At 35.9% G+C, this 21,574-nt stretch overlaps 1 protein-coding gene across 1 annotated transcript in view; it reads left to right on the top strand.

Annotated features, from left to right (window-relative positions):
• Positions 1-21,574, top strand: part of KPNA4 (karyopherin subunit alpha 4) — a 53,616-nt gene that overhangs the window by 7,192 nt on the left and 24,850 nt on the right. The window contains exons 2-5 of the mRNA XM_059920470.1: positions 19,565-19,609; positions 20,451-20,540; positions 20,649-20,678; positions 20,774-20,826. Of these exons, the coding sequence (XP_059776453.1) occupies positions 19,565-19,609; positions 20,451-20,540; positions 20,649-20,678; positions 20,774-20,826 (218 nt within the window). The remainder of the gene's footprint in view (positions 1-19,564; positions 19,610-20,450; positions 20,541-20,648; positions 20,679-20,773; positions 20,827-21,574) is intronic.

The following is a 21,574-nucleotide window of genomic DNA, read 5'->3' as shown; positions in this document are numbered from 1 at the left end:
TAGCCTTTTCAGATAATTAAGGAAATTATTCTTTGATATACCATATCATACCATATATGCCAAAACTCCAGAAATAACACTTTCTTAAAAGTTAGTTGCAATGTGGAATGTGAAACCATATTAGTAAACTTTTCTTACTATGTTACATTAAAATCCATTGGTCTGTCTTGCACTTGGACATGCCTGATTTTGTAACATCATGTATTGGTCATTTGGAAAATATTAGTTCAGTGAGTTGTGTAGATCTTCCGAATGCTGACACATTTTATTTTACAATGAAAATTCACAATTATTAGCATCGCCACATAGCTCATCAGAAAAATCTTAAATATTGGTAATCTGTCAAGCTCACAGTGGTAGATACAAGTTTTCCAAAATTCTTATCTTCACTTGAAAGCTCAAATTTTGTCATTAGCAAGAGATACTTTAAGTTGTTTTCCTTGAAGCCATAAGTTCACTTTGCTCATTTTTGTGAAAACATCTGCCAGACACTTTCTGAATAGCCATAATTTGTCTCTCAGTTGTTCTTTCAAGTAAAAATGATGTTCCATGAAAAAAGTGGCTAGTTCAATTAGCAACTCAAAACAGTCCCACAAATACTTTTTCCTGAAACAGTCATCCTACTGCAGAAGGGGGTATGCTGTAGAAATGGTTTATGTGTAATCCCCATTTTATCACAAAATTTTAGAAAGGAAAGGCCGGTTTTTAATAAAAGTAATTTTTTTACTGTTTCATGAAGGACATTACTCTTTTTTTTTTAACATTTTTTTCTTTTTTTTTAAATTTATTTTATTTATTTTTGGCTGCGTTGGGTCTTTGTTGCTGTGCACGGGCTTTCTCTAGTTGCAGTGAGCGGCAGCTACTCTTCGTTGCGGTACGCGGGATTCTCATTGCAGTGACTTCTCCTGTTGTGGAGCACGGGCTCTAGGTGCATGGGCTTCAGTAGTTTTGGCACGCGGGCTCAGTAGTTGTGGCGCGCGGGCTCTAGAGCACAGGCTCAGTAGTTGTGGCACACAGGCTTAGTTGCTTCGCGGGATGTGGGATCTTCCCGGACCAGGGCTTGAACCCGTGTTCCCTGCGTTGGCAGGCGGATTCTTAACCACTACGCCACCAGGGAAGCCTCTCATCAAGGACATTCTTCAGTGAACAGGATTTTTTCTTTTTAACTGAAACACAATGACTGTTATTACAGCTTGGTGACATTGCCTTAATTCATGCTAAAGCACCAGCGGCTTTACCTATTGCAGTGCAGTACAGTGCAAATGTTAACATAATAAAAAAAAATTAGTAGTAGTAATTTAAGAAAATAGTTTTGACCTTGTGGACCCTCTGAAAAGGTCTCAGTGTCCCCACAGGGGCCCCCTGACCACACTTTGAGAATCACTGTCTGTGTTTATTATTGTTGCTTCTGTTATAGGTGATTGTCACTTTTAATTAATAAAAGACTCTTGAAAGGCTTTATGGTATCACAGTTAAATAACATGGACTATGGAGTCACACCTGGATTTGAACCCTAGTTCCTCTGTTTAATAGTTATGGAAGTTAACTTAATCTCTTTAAACTACTTAAATGCTTAATAGTGCTTGGCATATAGTGCAGGTAGAGTGAATGGTGGCTGCTTTTATTTCTACCAACTTGCTTCATCATACATTACATCCAAATAACCCCCTGTGTTCCCTGTCAGATTAACATTTTGTTTGCAGTTCCTTTTGTACCACTGTGCACCATAATTCAAATCACATCACATGAATTGGAGAAGGCTTCTTTTTCCCTTCATTAGCACTCAAGTGAAAGCCTACTTTCTCCTGTATGCTTAACCAAATTGTCACAGAATTACTAGTTTCTGACTTCATTTCTCTAATCCTGTGTTGTAAGTAGGTTAGTAAATACTTTATGAAGATTTTGTAACTGTTGTCCCACAAGACTGTAAATGTAACCAGAAAATAGCTCTTATTCACACTATTTGGTACATGTAATGAAAAATGGTTTAAGGCCATACACATTTACTGGTACTACAAGATTAGCTTGATTATTTACAATGCTAAACTGTTTTCTGTTACTGTTTGTTTACTGTTAGGACAAAATTTGATTAGCTATCACTTTTACCCTAAATTTAATTTACATTGAACTTAATGTAAATTACATTTTCAATAATGGTATATTTTGGCAAACCTGAAATTTCTTTAAATTTGTATTAACAAAAGTCAGAATCCTAAGATAATGTGGTGTTTCATAATTTGGTGATAGACATATTTTTAATATTAGAAAGCAAATTATGTTCTGTCTCAGTTTATAGTTCTTTAAATGAAAGCTTTAGTTGCCCAGTATCTACTCTTAATACTTGTTTCAGTTTTTACAGCATGTATGGTTCCTTAAAGTAAGTGTTACGTGAATTTAGTTACAGTAGTTGTATCCTGAAGGCCCTACAGCTAGTCTCTACCTGGTTGTATTAAATGATCATAACCTTTTTGCCACCCATCCTGCCTATTCCCCTGTTCCTCTTTAGCCACTTTCAGCTGCTGCAGGTCCAGAAAAGAAGAAAGCAAAATAAAGTCTTAAGATTTTTGAATAATTGTTACATTACTCTTGGTTCTTTAGTAATTGTGAAACCCAATATTTTCTGTCTTTGTTTAGAATAGTGGCTTTGAATACCATAAACTCTTTTTCCATAATGTTGATATTAAAATTTAGGTCTGATAGCTTCAGGCTGAAAGAGCTGATTTTTTAATATTATACAGTTTTGTTTTGGGGAACAGAAACCCAGCTCAAATTAGTTAAAGCAAAGTGGGGAATCTGGCTCTCATAACCCAGTAAGTTCGAAGACATAGCTCACATTATAAGAGTTCTAATGAAAGTCTAGGGAGGACTCTGATTGATCAAGATTTGATTGCATACTTACACCTGAATTAATCACTGTGGGCAGAGGAATGTGGTTCTGTGATTGGCCAGCACAAAGTCATGTGCCATAGGCCAGCTGTGTGTGTGTGTGGGGGTGCTTTTGTTGGGGGAGAGTGTTGGTACCTCCACTTAAACCACAGGTTTCTCCAAAGAATGAGGGGTCTGTCTGTTAGAGTAAGAAGAACAGAAGAAAAAGCCTATTGAAGACAAAATTATAAAGCACTACCATCCAATACAGATGTAGAATGGTTTCTTATTTTGCCTTTGACTATTATGTAGAGGTGTTCATAGGTATAGCTACAGAATTGAGTTCATTGTTGATCAACTGTTTTCTCAAACGTCTTATATCAGAGTTTTCACACTTTTTTCTCTTAATGTCTTGAATAATTTTTTCCAATTCCCTTTTGTTCTCCAGCTTTAAAATGGTATTATCTTTAAATTATGACAAAGCTTATTTAGGACCAATAAACAAATAAGTATGATCCAACAGCATTAGTCATTAAGCTGAAAACCATAATGAGATACCACTTCACACCTACTAGCATAGCTGTAAGCAAAAAGATAGACAATAACAGGTGTTGATGAGGATGTGGAGAAAGTGGAACCCTCATACATGGCTGATGAGAATGTAAAATGGTGCAGCCGCTTTGGAATGCAGTTTGGCAGTTCCTTAAATAGTTAAAGGGTTAACATGTGACCCAGCAGTTCCACTCCTAGGTATAAAACCCAAAAGAATTGAAAACAAGTGTCTGCGCAAAAACTTGTACATGAATGTTCATAGTAGCATTATCTAAAATAGGCAAAACATGGAAACAACCCAAATGTCCATCAACTGATGAATTGATAAACAAAACCTGGATATGCATACAGTGGAATATTATTCTACCATAAAAAGGGATGAAGTACTGCTACATGCTACTACATGGATTAACCTTGAAAAAATGTTAAGAAGCCAGTCACAAAAGATCACATGTTCTGTAATTCCATTTATATGAAATGTCCAGGATAGGCAAATCCAAAGAGACAAAGTTGATTAGTGGTTGCCAAGGCCTTGGGACAAGGGGCACATGGGGACTGGCTGCTAATAGGTATAGGGCTTTTTGTGGTGAAGAATATGATCTGGAATTGGATGGTGGTGATTGATGTGCAACTTTGTGAATATACTAAAAACCACAGAATTTTACACTTTAAATGAGTGAATTTTATAGTATGTGAATTATATCTCACTAAAGTTGTAGCTTAATTAAGAGAAATAAGTAGGGATTGTGGCAACTTTCTACTACCTAAGGGTCACAGGTGAACTCTTGGCAGCTCTTTTTCAGTCACTTTTCATCTACCCTTCCCTGTATTGAATTCATTTGTTCAGCAAATAATTACTCAGTTTCTGTGTCTGAGGTTCTGTTGTAAGCAGTGAGGCTAGAGCAATGAATAACACAGGCTAAATTCCTATTCTCATGGTTTTACATTCTAGAAGGTCAAGATTTCTCAGATCCCTGCTCTAAACTGACCCTGTGGTGATATTTAACCACTGTGAGCTAGTGTTGTAGTAGATCCCTTATCTTTCTTTCCTAAACTCAAATTTATAATAAATAACATACCTTAAATATGAAAGGAAAGGATATCCTAAATGTGTGGCATCCAGTAACTCTTCCCTTAAGATTTGTGGGAAAGGTTGATTTTTAGAATGAGAAGGCCTAGGATTGCATCTCATGAGCTATATGCCATCAGGAAAGCTTTATAATAATTTTTTTAGCCTCAATTTCTGTAAAATTAAAATCCCTCTTTAGTGGATACTTTCTTTGATTAAGCTTTTAAAAATGCAAGGAATAGGGACTTCCCTGGCGGTCCAGTGGTTAGGACTTGGTGCTTTCACTGCTGAGGGGCCTGGGTTCAGTCCCTGGTCGGGGAATTAAGATCCCACAAGCCGCTACGCGGCCAAAAAAAAAAAAAAAAGAGAGAGAGAATGCAAGGAACACCCTTATTCAGACTATGTCAAATAAGGGTGGGGTGTTAGGAACATTAAGGAACCAGTTGTCACATTATCCCAGATATTTCAGGTAGGAGTATCTTGGTAGGAATTCATGGATCTTTGCTCTACTGCTCTGCCAGCCACTAATTCAGCTACTAAATTTTATTTTTCCTAGGTACTGACTCTCTTAGTCTTTATATAATCTTCGTGTTGAATTACTGAGAGAATCTCCTTATGCTGATAAGCTCTGCCCAAACTGAGGCAGATTGTTTTTACTGCTGGCCTGCTTATGGATTGGCTTTTCCCCTTCACCTCCTCCACCAGTCAGCTGTGGTGTGGGGAAGAGGGGTGTCACATAAGTAACACCCTTTGCTGGCTTTGCAACAACATCCCTGGAAAGAGAAGTTTCTCTATGATAAGGTTGTAAGTATGACGTTATTTAGTCAATGTCACTCCATTCTTAACTTTTCTGTTTGCTTTGTACTCACTGTTAAAATCTGGGGCAAATCATTATTACTTCATCTCTACAGTGGTTGCCTTATTTCTGCTATTGCTCTGCTCTAATTCATAAAATAACCAGTGTGGTTCTTTTCAAAAATAAGTAAATCATATCAACGCTCCTCATCTGCTTCAGTTGCATCCCACCACATTTAGCTTTCAAACTCCTTACTGAGACCTTTAAGGCCTTGCCAAATCTGGTCCCTGTCTCCTTCTCCTACCTCTCTCACTTATTATCTCCTTTTACTATATGCTCTCACTCATCTTCTTTTAATTCCTCTAACTCTAACACATTAATAGCCCTCTCTTCTTCAGGCCTTTCATACATGCTGCTCTGTCAGAATGCCCTTCCCACTCCCTTTATCTTCATCCCCTTTCCTTCGCCTGCCTGGTTATTTCTCATCTTTTGAATCTTCAATATCATTTACTTAGAGGCCATCCCTGAACAGGCTAGTTGAAAGTTAAATCCCACTGTTGTTTTCCTCAAGAATATGTTTCATAGGGCTTCCCTGGTGGCGCAGTGGTTGAGAATCTGCCTGCCAATGCAGGGGACACGGGTTCGAGCCCTGGTCTGGGAAGATCCCACATGCCGCGGAGCGACTAAGCCCGTGAGCCACAACTACTGAGCCTGCACGTCTGGAGCCTGTGCTCTGCAACAAGAGAGGCCGCGATAGTGAGAGGCCCGCACACCGCGATGAAGAGTGACCCCCACTCGCTGCAACTGGAGAAAGCCCTCGCACAGAAACGAAGACCCAACACAGCCAAAAATAAATATAAATAAATCTTTAAAAAAAAAAAAAGAATACGTATCATAATTTGTTAGTGTATTTACTCAATGTTAAATTCTCTCATCAGACTATAAGCTCCCTGAGAGTATGAACCTTGTCTATTTTGTATACCACTCTATTCTTTTTTTTTTTTTTAAATAAATTTATTTATTTATTTGGCTGCGTTGGGTCTTTGTTGCTGTGCGTGGGCTTTCTCTAGTTGCGGCGAGTGGGGGCTACTCTTCGTTGTGGAGCGCCGGCTTCGCATTGCGGTGGCTTCTCTTGTTGCAGAGCACCGGCTCTAGGCGAACTGGCTCAGTAGTTGTGGCTCGTGGGCTCTAGAGCGCAGGCTCAGTAGCTGTGGCACACGGGCTTAGTTGCTCCGCGATGTGGGATCTTCCCAGACCAGGGCTCGAACCCGTGTCCCCTGCATTGGCAGGTGGATTCTTAACCACTGTGCCACCAGGGAAGCCCCCACTCTATTCTTAATTCTTGTCACAGAGCCTGGCAGATAAGTGGCACTTAAGTAAATACTTGTGGAAGTCAAAGGCAACTTTAAAAAAGAAAAAAAAAAAGAGAGTCATGTGCTCTGATTAGAATTAGTGACTAAATCAGATTTTTCAAATCAAGTTAATTTTTCTCTTTTTAAAAATGTTTATTTATTTATTTATTTTGGCTGCGCTGGGGCTTTGTTGCAGCACGTGGGATCTTCGTTGCAGCACGTGAGCTTCTTAGTTGCGGCATGCGGGCTTTTTAGTTGCGGCACTCAGGCTTCTTAGTTGTGGCACGTGGGCTTCTTAGTTGTGGCATGCATGTAGGATCTAGTTCCCGGACCAGAAATCAAACCTGGGCCCCTTGTATTGGGAGCTCAGAGTCTTACCCACTGGACCATCAGGAAAGTCCCAAGCTAATTTTTTTCTCTTGAAATGGTAATGGCATGGTAATTGTAGAAATTTTTTAGAAAAATGGAAAAATAAAATAATCCTCCGTAATCTTACTGCTGTTAATCTTTTGGAATGTTTCCTTTTTCTTGTGTACATTTTGAAATATATTTGGACTTAATTTGGGTTCTAATGGGAATAACTCATAGTAGAATATAGCAAAGTTTCTCAAGTTTGGCACTATTGACTTGTTGGGCCAGATAATTCTTTGTTGTGGGAAACTTCCCTGTGCGTTGTAGGATGTTTAGCAGCATCCCTTGCCTCTGCCCATTTGATGCCAGTAGCATGTCTGTCCCCTTCCCCCCAAGTTGTAAAAACCAAAATTGTCTCCAGAAATTACCAAATGTCTCCTGAGTGGCAAAATCACCCTGGGTGAGAACCATTGGGACACAGTCTTGTGGGATATAAAATTAACAAACACTAACAAGGAACAACCTGAAAAGGAAATTGAGAGGCATACCCATTTACAGTAGCATCAAAAGGAATAAAATACTTAGGAATAAAACTAACCAATGAGAAGAAAAACTTTTACACTGAAAACTGTAAAATGTTGCTGAAAGAAATTAAAGGGGACACAAATAAATGGAAAGACATACTGTGTTCATGGATTGAAAGACTTATTATTGTTAAATGTCTGTACTACCCAAAGTGATGTACAGATTTAATGCAGTTTCTATCAAAATCTCAGTGGTATTATTTGTAGAAATAGAAAAATCCATCTTAAAATTCATGTGGAATCTCAGCGGGCCCTAAATAGCCAAAAGTAATCTTGAAAAAGAAGATAAAGTTGGAGGTCTCATACTTCCTGATTTTAAAACTTAGTACAAAGCTGCGGTAATGAAAACTGTGGTATTTGCATAAAGTCAGACATATAGACCAATGGAATAGAATGGGGAGCCCAGAAATAAACCTTAGCATGTATGGGCAAATGATTTTTGGTGAGCGTGCCAAGACCATTCAGTGGTAAAAGGACAGTCTTTTCAACAAATGGTGCTGGGAATATTTGATATCCACAAGCAAAAGAATGAAGTTGGACCCTAACCTAACGCCATATACAAAAAATAACTCAAAATGTATCAAGAGCCTAAATATAAGACAAAACAATAAAACTCTTAGAAGAAAACATAGGACAAAGGCATCATGACATGAAACTAGCAGTGATTTCTTGGATATGACACCAAAAGCATAGGTGACAAAAGAGAAAATAGGTAAATTGGACTACATCAAACGTTAACATTTCTGTACATAAAAGGACCCAGTCAACGTTGTGAGAAGGCAACTGGCGGAATGGGAGAAAATACTTGCACATCTAATATGTGGTTAATATCCAGAATATATAAAGAACTCCTACAACTCAATAACAAAAAAAACCTCTATTTTAAAATGGGCAAAGGATTTGAATAAACATATCTCCAAAGAAGATATACAGGTGGCCAACAAGCATATGAAAAGGTGTTCAATATTACTAGTTATTGAGGAAATGCAGATCAAAACCACAATGGGATACCACCTCATACCCATTAGAATGACTACTGAAAAAAACAAAATCCAAAAAAAAAAAAAAACAACCCCAGAAAACAACAAGCGCTGATGAAGACGTGGAGAAATTGGTACCATGGTACACTGTTGGTGAGAATGCAAAATGGTTCAGCCACTATGGAAAATGGTATGGTGATTCCTCAAAAAATTAAAAATAGAATTACCATATGACCCAGCAACTCCACTCCTGGGTTCGGAATATACCCAAAAGAATTGAAAAGGACTTGAAGGAGGTATTTGTACCCTTAATAGTCATAGCAGCATTATCTGCAGTAGTCAAAAGGTGGAAGCAAACCAAGTGTCCTTCAGTGGGTGAATGGACAAATAAAATGTGGTATATGCATGCAATGGAATATTCTCACTTAAGAAGAAAGGAAATTCTGGCACGTTACAATGTGGGTGAAACTTGAAGCCATTATGCTAAGTCACAAAAAGCAAAAATTGTACAATTCCACTTACATTAGGTACCTAGAATAGCAAAATTCATAGAAACAGAAAGTAGCTTAATGGTTGCCGGGGGGAAGGGGAAATAGGGAGTTGATGTTTAATAGGTTATAGGGTTTCAGTTTATTGAGATGAAAAGAGTTTTGGACATAGGGTGCACAAAAATGCGAATGTACTTTACTGAACTCTTCACTTAAGAATTAGTACGATGGCAAATTTTACATTTTTTAATAAAAATTTTTTAGTTAAAAATGGTTATGATAGTACGTTTTATGTCGTGTATTTTACCACAATTTAAAAAAAGGAAAGAAGAAACACTTGACAACCAATGTTAATGAGGATGTGGAGCAAGGGGAAGTCTCATTCATTGCTGGTGGGAATACAGTTTGGTACAGCCATGTTGAAAGACAGTTTGGCAAGGTTTCTTACAAAACTGAACATACTCTTACCATACAATTCATTAATCACACTCTTTGGTTTTTATGCAAATGAAGGTAAGTAAACTATGATACATTGAGACAATGGAATATTTTTCAGCACTAAGAAAAAATGTTCTATCAAACTATGAAAAGACATGGAAGAAGCTTAAATATATACTACTAAATGAAAGATGCCAATCTAAAAAGGCCACCTACTGTATGATTCCAACTATATGACATTCTGGAAAAGGCAAAATTGTAGAGACAGTGGAAGATCAGTGGTTTCCAGAGACTGTAGGCAGAGTACAGAGGATTTTTAGGGCAGTGAAACTAATCTGTATGATACTATAATAATGGTAGATACATGTTATTTTATATTTGTCAGAACCTGTAGAATGTACCCTAATGTAAACTATGGACTTTGGGTGATAGTGATGTGTCATAGGTTCGTCATTTGTAACAAAGTTACCACCCTGGTACAGAATGTTGATAGTGGAGGAGGGGCGAGGAATACATGGGAACTCTGTACTTTCTGTTCAGTTTTTCTGTGGGCTTAAAACTGCTCTAAAGTTTACTTTTCAAAAAGGTATGTATGGCATGATATTATTCATATTAAATGTTAAATGTATTAAAACTATTACAGATGTGTTGATATACAGTCAAAACACTCATGAGAATTCAGAAAAATGGTTGCTTCTGGGGAGGCAAAAGGGGAAAGGGAGTGGAGAGGGTTGAGGTTGGAATGAGGTTTCAGCAGTATCTGTAACACTTAGAAATTCTTATTTCTTTAAAAAATAAAGCAAATAGGACAAAATAGTGATATTTATTGATACATGAGTATCTTATGATTTTCTCTACTTTTTTGTATATTTGACATTTTTAAAAAATAATTTCATACTTACATTCATTTGGTTCATTTGGGAATATATATGTTAAAATGTAGTCTACTTCATTGACTGCATTGATGGAGGGGGAACCATTATTTACACAAATTTAGTCTTGTCCTGAAATATACGACCTAGTCAGAAATAAGACTGCTTGCAGAGTGGCTTAAGAGAACAAGGAAGGGCTAGAGAGAGGGGTTTGTTTTCATTTGGAGAAATCTGTGTTGTGTAGATACCAGAGCTCACCTTTGGTTCTGTAACTTACTCAGGTACAGTACTGTAGCACAGTAAATAACATGTGGGTTAGAAGCTTTGAGTCTTGGGTAGTATTTTTCAGCTTATTAAGTGTCCAGGGATGGGAATAAATGGTAACAGGAACAGACCAGGATTCATAGTAGATTTGGGGTGGGATTCATAGTAGATCTGTGATGACAAGCCATATTAAATTATATTATATTAATTAAGTTATATTATATTATAAATTATATTTAATTTATATTAAATTATAAAGTAAATATACAGTAATCTGTTGGTTCTCAGTCCTCATCTTATTTGACCTATCAGTACCATTTGACATAGTTAATTATGTATGCTTCCTTGAAAAGTAATTTTTTTTCACTTGATTCCAGATTTGCACAGATTCCTATTGCCTTCTGTCTCACTGACTGTTCCTTCTTAGTCCTCTGCCCCTTAATATTTAAAGTGCCTGAAGTTATGCTCACTCTGTAGATAATCTTATCAAATCACCTGGTTTTAAATACGATTTATACACAGCCAGCTTTCTAAGTTGATATTTTTAGTCCTAACCTCTTCCTTGAAACCTAGGCTCAAACTGACTTCTTGACTCATTTTGATTCATTATAAGTATATTAAGCTTAGCATGTTCAAAAGTCATATTACTCCCCAAACCTGCTTGTCATTCAGTCTGCCCCATCTCAGTAAATGGTAGTTCCATCTTTCACTTACTTGGACCAAAAACCTTCCATTCCTCATTGTTTCCTCTCTTTCACAGTCTTATCCAGCCCATTAATTAGCAAATTTTGTAGATTCAGTCTTCGGAATATATCAATCTTCAGAATCCGCATCTCATATCTCCTCTGCTATCACTCTGCTCCAAACTATTATCTCTTATCTGGATTACTACAGTTATGGTGTATTCCCAACACAGCAGCTGGAATGATGCTGTTTTAAGTCAGAGTATGATGTCTCCTTTGCTCAAAACCCATCAGTGGCTTTCTATCGCACTAAGAGTAAATGCCAAAATCTTTACAGTGGCCATCCATTTCCTTCTCCTCTGTTCATTGCATGTCAGCCACCTGGACTCTTTGCCTTTCCTTTTCTCTCATGTCTGGTCCTTTTTTACTTGCTAATTCCTCTGCCTTGAATACTTTCTGCCAAGTTACCAGCATGGCTTGCTTACTCATCTTAAGGTCTTTACTTAAAAATATCCCTCTTCTTGGGACTTTCCTGGTGGTTCAGTGGTTAAGACTCCACACTCCCAATGCAGCGGCCCCAGGTTCAATCCCTGGTCAGGGAACTAGATCCTGCACGCTGCAACTAAGACCTGGAGGAGCCAAATAATTATTTTTTAAACATTTTTTTTAAGTTAAAAAAAAATCCACTTTCTTGGCTTTATATTTTTTCTCTCTAATATTTGTCACTATCTAACATACTATATATTTTAGTTTTATTTATTGTCTTTCCCCACACTAGGTTCTGTGAAGAGAGATTTTTATCCTTTAGTTCCCTGCTGTGTCCTTAACACTGAGAACAGTTTATGGTATATAATGGTCAGTAAACATTTGTTGGGTGAATTACTGGCTTTTTGTGTAGATGTACACATCTGTTTAGTATGTGAGCATAATTAGAGTTAATGCTTCTCAAATGGTGTTTTAGTAAAGTAATTCAGTGATTTGCCTTTTAATGAAGTTTTTCTGTTGCCATTGTGAAAGTCTTAGAACATAAGTTCACAAAGAAAAATTAATATTTTGAAAATCCTGAGGAAAAAGAAGGAAAAGTAGCTTATTTGAAGAGATATGCAACAGAAGAATGAAAAGGTATTATGGACCTAGACCTAGAATGAAAAGGTATTATGGTCTAGTATAAAGAACATTGGTCTGGGGCCAGGATAATCTGAGCCTTGGACAAGTCACTATAAAATGAGATAGTTTAAATGATTTCTATTTTTTCCAGTTTACAAAATCCTACAATGATATTTGTGTAGATTTTTCTGTAACAAAACCATGAATTTGAATTGATTATATTCATAAAATATACGTACAAGGAAAATATTCCTTAATCTCCTGGTTTTCATGTTTTATTTTAATCTGATCTTGTTTTGTAAATGGAAATAATAATTGGTTTTCTCATGTGAGAATGTACCAGATAAGCAGAGATAGCAGATTTCTTTAGCAGTGTTGTAAAGCTTGGGTTCTGTTGACTTCCTTAACTTGGTTGAATCTCATTTGGTTTCCTGTTCTTCGTAGTTTTTCCCAATGTCTTTCCCGTATGTTTTCTTCAACTTGTTATTCAGTCAGTTCCTGAAATTGTATTTCTTCTATAAAGTACTCAAAACCTTTGAAGAGAAATGATCACTCTTGCCAGGTTTTGATCAGTCTCATTCTAAAAGAGAGGGGAGTACCTTCCCTTTTGCTCATATAAAATTCAAACATGTATTGTTTGGTATAACAGGTTTCTCTATGTGTTGTCCTTAATCACTTTCTATGTGATTCTGAAAGTTCACCTTGCAACATTTCCCATCTTTGAGAGGGTTGGTCATATGTGTCTCACCAAACTTATGGTCATTGCTTAACCTTTTTTCTTTCCCTACCAAACACCTCCTCCTTGCCAGCAACACACATGCACAGACACACATACACACAGAGTTCATTTGTTTGGTAATGATCTCGGTTACCAAATCTATTGAAAGCTCAATGATTTCCATGTCCTTTTGTCATTTGCAGCATAATTTAAGGCCAAAAAAACCCTGCAAGATGTGAAAACACACAGCAGCTATGCCAGAGCCACGCAATATCTTTTCATTGTTTAGAATTTTGAGCTATGGCTTTCTCAGTGTTCTTAGCATAGAAGTTATTGCCATGGGTAGCAACTTGTACTAATGGCAATTTTAAATATTTTTGTGACTTTGTTTTTTGAAGTTGATAACATTGATACAATTTTTGAGACATAAAAGATGTTAGAATCCCTTCACTCTACAGATGAAGGAATTAATGCCCATAAACATGGTAACTTGACTAAGATTACAGTAATAAAAGGTAGAGCTGGGACTAGTAGCCATATACTAGTAGTTTAGCCATACGGTAGTTACCCATCCTGGGAGAAGACATGTATGTATTCATGTATTTTCTCCTCTGTTATGTGTGTGTGTATATACACCTCTTGTACAAGGTAGGTGAATATAGAAAACTTAGGAAATTTAACTTTTTCCTTTTCTTCTTACCTTTGTTTTCTAACTTTTCCAAATAGATATGTATAACTTTTGAATTTAATGTATTTCCCTGTTGTTTGAATATTGATTAGATAGTGAAACTCTACTGCAATGCCATTCCTTAGAGTTAACAATTATTAACAGTTTCTAACATTTTTGTGATTTTTTTTTTTTAATTTATTTTTTGGCTGCGTTGGGTTTTCATTGCTGTGTGTGGGCTTTCTCTAGTTGCAGTGAGCAGGGGCTACTCTTCGTTGCGGTGCATGGGCTTCTCATTGTGGTGGCTTCTCTTGTTGCGGAGCACGGGCCCTAGAGCACGTGGGCTTCAGTAGTTGTGGAGCATGGGCTCAGTAGTTGTGGCGCATGGGCTTAGTTGCTCCACGACATGTGGGATCTTCCCGGACCAGGGCTTGAACCTGTGTCCCCAGCATTGGCAGGCGGACTCTTAACCACTGTGCCACCAGGGAAGTCCCTTTGTGATTTTTAAAAAAGTACATTCATGTAATTTAATAAATTTAGTAAGTTAAATTTCAATGCTTATAATTTACATGTGGATCATTTTAAAGTATGGTATTTGTAGATTCAAATTATTTCTTAAAACTGCTCCAAAAGCTTGCCAAGGTTAAATCTGGCCTCCTACAGTGAATTTACTTTTAAACTTCTCTTATACTCAACCTCCATTCATCTTTTTACTTGTCAGAGATAAGAACTTAAGTCTGCTTATGAAGACTTTTGTCTATCACTAGTAGTGCTAATTAGAACTTTTTTCTCCTACTGCTGCTATTAATAAATATTATCGCTGAGAAATAAATCCACAGTTTGAGCAAGCATATAACGTTTAAGCATTTAACATTAAGCGTTTAACTTTTTATTGTCATAAATGTGAAGTTGGAATTTATTTGCTAATCACCTGCAATTTAACAACATATATGCTATTTGGCAAAGGCATAAATAAGCACCATAATGACTGCTGCTGGAGAGATCAACAAGTAGAGATGAGAGGAGGGAGAAATAGGTAAAAAATGGGAAAACAGACTTTTATAGTTATTTATTTTTAGCATTTGGTTTACCATATTTATTGGGTTAAACAGCTGTTGTACTTATGTTTAGGATGCGATGGTTATTTAGGTTGAAAACACTAGTAACTCACTTTTAATTCTCTCTTGTTGTATATGCTCTATTTTCTACCTGAAATGCCTGTCTCTAACTGAATTTCCGTTCAGTCTTAAAGATTCAGCTTATATTTCATCAGCTTATATTTCATCTTTATTACATAGTCTCTCTGCTGTTAAGATTAGTATGCACGTTATAACACATTACATATATTTAAATGAATAAAGTCAAGTAACATTTAGAATGGTGTTTGGCACCCAATGTTTGCTAAATGTTAGGCCTTATTACTATTTTATTAAATTGTACTTTTTTGTCATAAGAGTACTACCTCCTCAAGGCCATGGATATGCTATGTCTGGTCCATCCTTGTATTTCTCGTGATTGGCAAGTAGGTGATTAATAAATATTTGAATAATTGAGTGTGTGCTTTTTAGCAGGCTCTAAGTAGTAATACAGTAGTAATCCACGTTGGGGGGAGGATTTGTGTGTGTGTGTGTGTGTGTAACTTTTTAAAAACTGCTTTATTGGGATATAGTTTACTTTGCATAAAATTCACACATTTTAAGTATACAATTAAATGATTTTTAGCAAATTTTCAGAGTTGTGCTAACATTACTACATACCAATTTTAAAATATAGCTCATCACTTCACAAAAGATCTTACGCCTGGTAAATTTTTTTATTCTTTTGCTTTTTTGTGCTATTATCTAAGTATCAGTATTCCTAGGGTAAAAATGACAGGCTGGATGAAATAAAATCAAAGTATTATATTCCTTACCTTTGAATGACTAACTTTAGAATTTTCTTTAAACGTTTTTCTCTAGTAAGACTTACTGAGTCCTTACTGATCTAAACCCTAGCTTTTTACCCAAGAAAATTTAAACCGTTCAGTTTCATACAGTATATTATTACATCATCATATCTTAAGTTAATAGTGTTTAAAGTTTTAAAGAAAACAGTATATTATATGGATAAAAAGTGACTTAGAAATTAACTAGCCATAAATTGGAAAGAAAGTACTCTACTTTTCACCCCATTGGAGCAGAGAAAGTAATTAATCCCTAGAACCTAGCACAGTAATGGATACATAGTAATTATTTGTTAATTTAAAAAACTACATACCTATTAAATGGAAATACCATTCTGTGTTCTGTAAGATTCACTTGTTTGAATTTTTTGACAATTTCTTTTTCCCTTTTGCCTGAATTTAGAACTTTGAAGCTGTATTACAAGCAAAGAAGTATAAAAATTCTGGAAGATCAGAGCAGCCTGAACTCTACTCTTTATTGGGGGTGGGGGGCTGGAGGTGGGCACCCTCTACAGCCTTTGTTTTTTAGATAGTCTTTGGCCTATAAATAAGCCTTTGGCCAGTTTGGCAGCCTTTTGGAATTCTGATTGACAGCTTACTGCATCAGTTAAGTCATGCGAATCCAGAACTATTCTATTTGTATGTAGTATGTAAAAACCCTGCTCTTTAAGATAAGTTAAGATTTAGAAAAAGAAGCCTTATAAATCCCTTTCATGAGACCTCAGAGAAATAAAAGTCCTTCTTGATTCGAGATGGGGTTGTGATTTGAAAATGTCTAAATATCTAATACCACTTTTTTTTTTTTTTTTTTTGCGGCTCAGTCATGGGTACTTTTTTTTTTTTTCTTTTTTAATTAATTAATTTATCTATTTATTTTTGGCTGTGTTGGGTCTTCGTTTCTGTGCCAGGGCTTTCTCTAGTTGCGGCGAGCGGGGGCCACTCTTCATCGCGGTGCGCGGACCTCTCACTGTTGCGGCCTCTCTTGTTGCGGAGCACAGGCTCCAGACGCGCAGGCTCAGTAATTGTGGCTCATGGGCCCAATTGCTCTGCGGCATGTGGGATCTTCCCAGACCAGGGCTCGAACCCGTGTCTCCTGTATTGGCAGGCAGATTCTCAACCACTGCGCCACCAGGGAAGCCCCTCTAATACCACTTTTAAGACACTTTGTTTTTTGCAATAAAAGACATGGGTAAATGCTGCCAGGTTGTTGCGTAGGATATCTTTCTATCTTACTATTTCATTCAATCTTCTCTTTACCTTGGAGGTAACAGCTTTCTCTCAAGAGAAGAAAACTCTTTCTTGCTCTATTATAAAGAGGTTGTCAGTTCTTTTATTTTGCAAATATTTCTGTGGATAGTAATAGCCCAAAGCTTACGTCACAGCAACTACAGTGCTAAATTGTCTTGATAAATCCTTTATTAAGAGTTTCAAATTATCAGAAACTCCAAATTTAATAAGTAAGATGTACTAAGATGGGGAAAAAATTGTGTAAATAAATATTTAGGTCAATATATAGCAGTTGTTTAGGATTTATTAATAGTTTGCTTTATTAAGAAGTTAAAGCCCATTCATTGTACATTAATCCCACTTCTTTAGATGGGATTAGAGACTAGACTAGAAATAATCTCTGTCCCTCAAAAGTCTACCTTTTACTGAACAAATCTTTTAAGTAGTACATTTTGCAGATTTTATTTTCTGTGAGAAACAGGACATAGTTTTATGTTATTGTTTATTTGAATTATTTATTGTTTTTGTATTGTGATACAGCGAAAGCGCATTGTCTTGATAATAGTACTTTTGCTTTGGAATGAACCATAGGCTCTAAAATTGGCTTGAACTCTATTTGACTTTAAGACTTGTGGGAGACAATATGGCATAGTGGTTAACTGGCTTTGTATGAGACTGTCTGAATTCTAATCCTGGCTGTCCCACTTCTAGCCATGTAGCCTTGGCCAAGTAGTTTAACTTCTCTAAACCTCAGTTTCCTTACTTGTAAAAAGAAAAATATTTCTTCTTACTTCTTAAAGGCTGTAATGATTAAACTATGGTGAATATTGAAACTCTTGTTGTAATACTTGTCTAATTATTTTTTTTCATTTTGCAGCCTATCTTATTAGTATTTTTTAATTGTCTTGGTATTTTTATTTTATTTTAATATTTATTTATTTATTTATTTATTTATTTTGCCTGCACCGAGTCTTAGTTGCAGCATCAGACTTCTTAGTTGCAACATGCAGGCTTCTTAGTTGCGGCATGCATGCAGGATCTAGTTCCCTGACCAGGGATCGAACCCGGGCCCCCTGCATTGGGAGCTCGGAGTCCATTTTCTTAGCAGTTGCTGTATAGTGTATTAGAAAAGGCCTTGAAGAGAGAATTTCCAGTGCATTAGAGGAATAGCAAAGTTAGTGAGGATACAGCAGAATGAATGGAGAGAATGATAGGAGCTGAGATCTTAGAGGTGGTAACCAGGGAGGGGGTGAGGTGGGAAGACTTAAGCCATTATAATGACTGGGCATTTACTCCAAAGTGGAGAGCCATTGGATGGTTTTGAAGAGGGGAGTAACATGACCTGATTGACTTTTTAGAAAGGAGTTCTAAAAAGGAGGAAGGAGTTCCTTACTGAGTCCTTATTCCCATGGAGTCTATGGGTGGAATTCAGGAGGTCCCCTGAACTTAGAAAAAAATTAATTACATCTTTGTTTTCACTAACTTCTAACTGAAACAGTATTCCTGTCAGTTAATAATGTAGCCAGTAAACCTCAGTAGTTATTAAAATTACCTGTGATTTTTGTCACCACCAATAAAAATCAGATTATTGTTGCAAAATATGTTTCACCTAATATCTTATCCAGTGCAATGGGCTTTCTCTAGTTGCAGCGAGTGAGGGCTACTCTTCATTGTGGTGGCTTCTCTTGTTGCGGAGCACAGGCTCTAGGCTCACAGGCTTCAGTAGTTGTGGCTCATGGGCTCTAGAATGCAGGCTTAGTAGTTGTGGCACGCAGGCTTAGTTGTTCCGCGGCATGTGGGATCTTCCCGGACCAGGGCTCAAACCCGTGTCCCCTGCATTGGCAGGCGGGTTCTTAACCACTGCACCACCATGGAAGTCCTCTATGTTAGGTAACTTTAAAATGAGAAAAACACTTTAAAAAACAGAATGGTTACATTATGTGGTAGAATAATTAATGTGCCTCTTAGGGATAATGAAATAGATCTGCCTATACCACCATGAAAGATCTTTACGATCTTTAAATAAATAAACAAAAATAAGGTGAAGATCAGAATAAATAGATAAGTGTGTCAAAATCATAGTAAATCTAACAATGTTTACCTTTAGAGAAAGAAACTATGAATGGGCAGCAAGGTTCTCTCCCCTTCTCCCACCCCCCCTTTTTTAAAGCAGTTGCATTTACTAACCTTATACATATATTAGTTTTTAAATAGGGAGTTCATATGGGGGGGTGAGATTACCTTGTATATATATTACTTTTTAAATAGGAAGTTCATATAGGGGGTGAGATTATGGGTTCTTTTATTCTTTGTACCTTTGTATTTTTAATAATTCTTATGTTACAGTTTAAAATTTTTATGATATATCCAATATTACAGCTCCATTAATAATTTCAAAGTGATGTTCAGTATTTGAGAATGTGAATATGAAATGAAGATAGGAAATCATCTATATAATATAATCTTTATTATGAGTAAAATATGACTATGTGTATATACGAGTACAAGAAAAGATAAGGGGATGTACATCAAAATGTTAATATCAGTTTTCTCTGGGTGATGGAATTTGAGGTGATTTTTAAAAAATAATTTTCTTTAATTTCTTGTAGACTATGAGAAGACAACGAAATGAAGTTGTAGTTGAATTAAGGAAGGTGAGCCTGATTAATATTGGGTACTTTCAAACATAATTCTAACAACCTTACAGCATATAGAGAAATTAGCAAACGTATATTAATCTCAAGTGCTTAATTGGCATTTCTTTTTCTTTTGAAAATGGAAAGATTGACTAAATTTGACAAGCTATTGAAGTTGACAAGATCCAGTTTGTCCACTATCCAAATATAGAGATAAACACATTATCAAATGATCTTTTCTTCTGTAATTTTAAATGATTTATATAAAGTATATGTCATACTAAATAGTTCTGCTATTTACAGTAGTAATTACTCCATAAAAGGAACTTGGTACTTAAAAATTTCATCAACTTTTCAAGTATTAAAGTAGGTTAGTTGAGAATATATTTTTAAGTTTGTCCCAAACATTTTTAGTGAAATTCAAGTGGCCCTTAAGTTTTGTAAGGTATTGTGGATTTTTGTCTGATTTTGAACTGCCCAACTTTTGCTTTGACTTTGTTTTTAGGTGATAAAGAGAAGCTCCCAGATGATGTATAAAATGGTTTAGTACTTTTAAATAAATATGTATGTTTGGTTCTGGCTAAACTGTACACTATCTTTTTTAATCAAATTATTTTGTTTTTTAGTTTATTTATACATTGTTCACGGTTCATTAAAAATGTAATATTTGGGGTTTGGGGCTCAAATTAGTGTTGCTTAAGTGTTTAATTCACAATTTGGTTTAACTTTCTGCATTTGCATTTTACTTTTAAAAGTCACTTCATGTTTTTTTGTAGGCACAGGACTGCCTAACCTTTGTATGAAAGTATTTAGCTTTTTAAAATTTAACTGAATTTTTTTTTTTTTTTTTTTTTTTAAGAATAAAAGAGATGAACATCTCTTAAAGAGAAGGAATGTACCACATGAAGATATCTGTGAAGACTCTGACATAGATGGCGATTATAGAGTGGTAAGTAATTGTTATTCTGGTAATTTAAAAATACCAGAGATAAATTTTTACATAAATACAGAAGTACAAGGTGATTTTTAACTTAGTTTTCTCTAACTTTTTTCCCAGCAAAATACCTCTCTAGAAGCTATTGTTCAAGTAAGTTGAGTTTCCCCCCCTTTTCATTTGTATTTCTTGGACTTAACAACTAATTACTGTGTATCTGCATCAAAAATTGTTTTGTTTTTTTATAGAATGCTTCAAGTGATAACCAAGGAATTCAGTTAAGTGCAGTTCAAGCTGCTAGGTAAGTTAAATTTTAAGGACATATTTTGTAACTTACACAGGAGTTCTCTTTTGGGTTTTCACTATATAGTAGTCCTGTTTCTTATATTGACTTTGATGACAAACGATGAAGAACAGTCATAGACCAACTGAATTTATTTTCAAAATTATTCTCTGATTTAGAGCATTAAAATTAGCAATTTTCTAAACTCACTAATACATTGAGGCTTTAGTGTGGCTAATAGGTACAGATGCTAGGGAAAAGTTGATTTGACAGGGTATTGCTATAGAGTAATAGAAGAAAATTATTTATAAAGCTTTTTACCTTTTACTGATTCATAGGTATTTAATTTTATTAAAAGTCAGATTCATCAAATCCTGCTCAGGTAGCTGATTCTTCTCACAGTCCTCGTATTGATCAAACAATGAATTGAATTAAAGATTACTGTAACAGTGTACAGGGAAGTACACATTAAGATTTAGGACTACAGAGACTCCCACTTCTCAGTCAATGTAAGAATATTTAGTTATTTTTGCACATTTCTATTGTAAAACCTATGCACTCATATTTTAAGGGAAAAACAAGAAAAAATTATTACTGAGACATTTGTATTAATAAATAGCTTGGGGAAGACATGGTTGTATCATAGTACAATATAGTGGTTTCTTTGTTTTTTTTAAATTAATTTATTTATTTTTGGCTGCATTGGGTCTTTGTTGCTGCGCGCGGTTTTTCTCTAGTTGTGGTGAGTGGGGGCTACTCTTAACTG

This window comes from Balaenoptera ricei, chromosome 4 (assembly GCF_028023285.1).
Source record: "Balaenoptera ricei isolate mBalRic1 chromosome 4, mBalRic1.hap2, whole genome shotgun sequence".
Lineage (NCBI taxonomy): Eukaryota > Metazoa > Chordata > Mammalia > Artiodactyla > Balaenopteridae > Balaenoptera > Balaenoptera ricei.
The sequence above is the reverse complement of the archived record's forward strand: the minus strand, read 5'-3'. Positions and strand labels throughout refer to the sequence as shown.